Source organism: Eubalaena glacialis, chromosome 17 (genome assembly GCF_028564815.1).
Source record: "Eubalaena glacialis isolate mEubGla1 chromosome 17, mEubGla1.1.hap2.+ XY, whole genome shotgun sequence".
NCBI lineage: Eukaryota > Metazoa > Chordata > Mammalia > Artiodactyla > Balaenidae > Eubalaena > Eubalaena glacialis.
Window position 1 is genome coordinate 48,473,949 of NC_083732.1, and position 3,558 is coordinate 48,477,506.

Sequence of the window (3,558 nt, forward strand, 5' to 3'; positions counted from 1 at the left end):
ATTTTAAGGAAGAAGTAATAAAGAGTGGGGATGGTACCTGGAGTTAGCTAAACTGTAAGGTAAGGGCACATTCCTCCCAACTGCCAATGCTAAATAAGGCTTTTGACTCCAAAGGCAAGGAGTTAAGGTCCAACTACAAAGTTAGAGAGAAGGTCATCCTCACTTCTGAAAACAACTAAGTTTGAGGGTTTCCCAAAACCATCCTCAGATTCCATAATTCACTAGAAAGACTCACAGCTTGTTGAACGCGGCGACAGCTCTATAGGTTGCTGTTTTCTCCTCCAGTGGACCCGGGCCTGCGCTCCAGCAACCATGTCTAAGGGACCTGTAGTTGGCATTGATCTTGGCACCACCTATTCTTGTGTGGGTGTCTTCCAGCACGGAAAGGTGGAAATAATTGCCAATGATCAGGGGAACCGAACTACACCTAGCTATGTCGCCTTTACTGATACCGAACGATTGATCGGTGATGCTGCAAAGAACCAAGTTGCAGTGAATCCCACCAACACGGTTTTTGATGCCAAACACCTCATTGGACGAAGATTTGATGATGCTGTTGTCCAGTCTGATATGAAGCATTGGCCCTTCATGGTGGTGAATGACGCCGACAGGCCTAAGGTTCAAGTAGAATACAAGGGAGAGACAAAAAGTTTTTATCCAGAGGAGGTGTCATCCATGGTTTTGACAAAGATGAAGGAAATAGCAGAAGCCCACCTTGGAAAGACTGTTACCAATGCTGCTGTCACAGTACCCGCTTACTTTAATGATTCTCAGCGTCAGGCTACCAAAGATGCTGGAACTATTGCTGGGCTCAATGTACTTAGAATCAACGAGCCAACTGCTGCTGCCCTTGCCTATGGCTTAGACAAAAAGGTTGAAGCAGAAAGAAATGTGCTGATCTTTGATTTAGGTGGTGGCACTTTTGATGTGTCAATCCTCACTATTGAGGATGGAATCTTTGAGGTCAAATCTACAGCTGGAGATGCCCACTTAGGTGGAGAAGACTTTGACAACCGGATGATCAACCATTTTATTGCAGAATTCAAGCGCAAGCACGAGAAGGACATCAGTGAGAACAAGAGGGCTGTCCTTCACCTTCGTACTGCTTGTGAGCATGCTAAGCACACTCTCTCTTCCAGCACCCAGGCCAGTATTGAGATTGATTCCCTCTATGAAGGAATCGACTTCTATACCTCAATTACCCGTGCCCGATTTGAAGAACTGAATGCTGACCTGTTCCGTGGCACACTGGACCCTGTGGAGAAAGTCCTTCGGGATGCCAAGCTAGACAAGTCTCAGATCCATGATATTGTCCTGGTGGGTGGTTCAACCCGCATCCCCAAGATTCAGAAACTTCTACAGGACTCCTTCAACAGGAAAGAACTGAATAAGAGCATCAACCCTGACGAAGCTGTTGCTTATCGTGCAGCTGTCCAGGCAGCCATTTTATCTGGAGACAAATCTGAAAATGTTCAAGACTTGCTGCTGTTGGATGTCACTCCTCTTTCCCTTGGAATTGAAACTGCTGGTGGAGTCATGACTGTCCTCATCAAGCGCAACACCACCATTCCCACCAAGCAGACGCAGACCTTCACAACCTACTCGGACAACCAGCCCGGTGTACTCATTCAGGTTTATGAAGGTGAGCATGCCATGACCAAAGATAACTACCTGCTTGGCGAGTTTGAACTCACAGGCATACCTCCTGCCCCCCGTGGTGTTCCTCAGATTGAAGTCACTTTTGATATTGATGCCAATGTCATCCTCAATGTCTCTGCTGTGGATAAGAGCACAGGAAAAGAGAAGAGGATTACCATCACTAATGACAAGGGCCGTTTGAGCAAGGAAGACATTGAACGCATGGTTCAGGAAGCAGAGAAGTATAAAGCTGAAGATGAGAAGCAGCGGGATAAGGTGTCTTCGAAGAATTCTCTTGAATCCTATGCTTTCAACAGGAAAGCTACTGTTGAGGATGAGAAACTTCAAGGCAAGATTAATGATGAAGACAAACAGAAGATTCTTGATAAGTGTAATGAAATAATCAACTGGTTTGATAAGAACCAGACTGAAGAGAAGGAAGAATTTGAACATCAGCAGAAGGAGCTGGAAAAAGTCTGCAACCCCATCATTACCAAGCTGTACCAGAGCGCAGGAGGCATGCCAGGAGGAATGCCAGGAGGAATGCCCGGGGGCTTCCCTGGTGGTGGAGCTCCACCGTCTGGTGGTGCCTCCTCTGGGCCCACTATTGAAGAGGTTGATTAAGCCAGCCTAGCATAGGTTTAGCATTGTTCCACACAACATTGAAGGACCCAAATTTGTAGCAAATTCCATGGCAGTTTTAAAGTTGAGCTGCTGTAGTAAACTGGACATTCTTGATACTTGAACATGGAATGTGTGCACAGGGAAAGGAAATAACATTGCACTTTACAAGCACTGTATTGTAAGTGGAAAATGCAATGTCTTAAATAAAACTGTATTTAAAATGGGCACCATTAAAAAAAAAAAGACTCACAAACTCAATGAAAGCTATTATATCCACAGCTGCATTTACTACAGGGAAAGAATACATTAAAATCAGCCAAAAGAAGAGCTGCATAAGGCAGAGTCTAGGAGAGTCCCAAATGTGACATTTCCATTGTCCTCAGGAGGTCCCAGTATTGCTGTGTGACAATACTCACTGAGTGTTGTCACCCCTGGAAGCTCAGCTGAGCCTCTGTGTCCAGAACTGTACTGAGGCTTCATTACATAAGCATAGTTGACTGATTGATTGATTGTTTGATTGCCCACATGGATAAAGTCAATCTCTAGGTCCACTGATACCATATCAGCCAAAGTCCCCACCCTAAAACATGAGTTGATCTTTCTGTTGTGGTCAGCCCCTTCTCCAAGACTATTAAGTATGGCCAGGTGAAAGAGGAGGAAAAGTAGGAGGAGGAGGAAGAGGGATGGGATGGAAGGGGAGAAAAGAGGACAGGACAGGACAGGAAGCTTTCTTGTGAAAAGAAAAGGGATTCATTCCCCAAGCTCATGACCACCACTCAGTAAGCTTTTGTATGCTTCACAACCACCCCATGAGATGTTCAAGATTTTGTAGATGAGGAAACTGAGACTCCAGGAGGCCAAGTAAATGGCCCTAGATCCCCCAAGACAGAAAGAAGACACACTGGGACTGGAAACCAGGTCTTCTGGCCATATGTTCCTGTTCTTTCCATACAATTCACAGTCTCTGTGTTCTGCACTTATGTCAGTCTTTTTTTTTTTTTTTTTTAACCTTTTTTTTAAAATCGAAGTATAGTTAATTTATAATGCTGCATTAGTTTCAGGTATACAGCAAAGACTGTTCAGTTATGCATGTGTATACATACATATATACATATATATTCTTTTTCAGATTCTTTCCATTACAGGTTATTACAAGATGTTGAATATAGTTCCCTGTGCTATACAGCAGGTTCTTGTTGTTTACCTATTTTATATATAGTAGTGTGTATATGTTAATCCCAAACTCCTAGTTTATCTCCCCACCACCCCACCCCACTATCCCCTTTGGTAACCATA

General features: G+C 44.2%; 1 protein-coding gene across 1 annotated transcript; it reads left to right on the forward strand.

Moving 5' to 3' along the window:
* Positions 1-296: 296 nt before the first annotated feature.
* Positions 297-2,480, forward strand: LOC133076772 (heat shock cognate 71 kDa protein-like). Its single transcript, XM_061171329.1, has one exon. It carries the CDS (start codon positions 313-315, stop codon positions 2,260-2,262), a length of 1,950 nt encoding a protein of 649 aa, XP_061027312.1. The 5' UTR covers positions 297-312; the 3' UTR covers positions 2,263-2,480.
* The last annotated feature ends 1,078 nt before the right edge of the window (positions 2,481-3,558 follow it).

Coding starts and splice junctions, on each gene's coding strand:
- LOC133076772 (XM_061171329.1), top strand. CDS start 313: ATGTCTAAGGGACCTGTAGTTGGCATTGATCTTGGCACCACCTATTCT.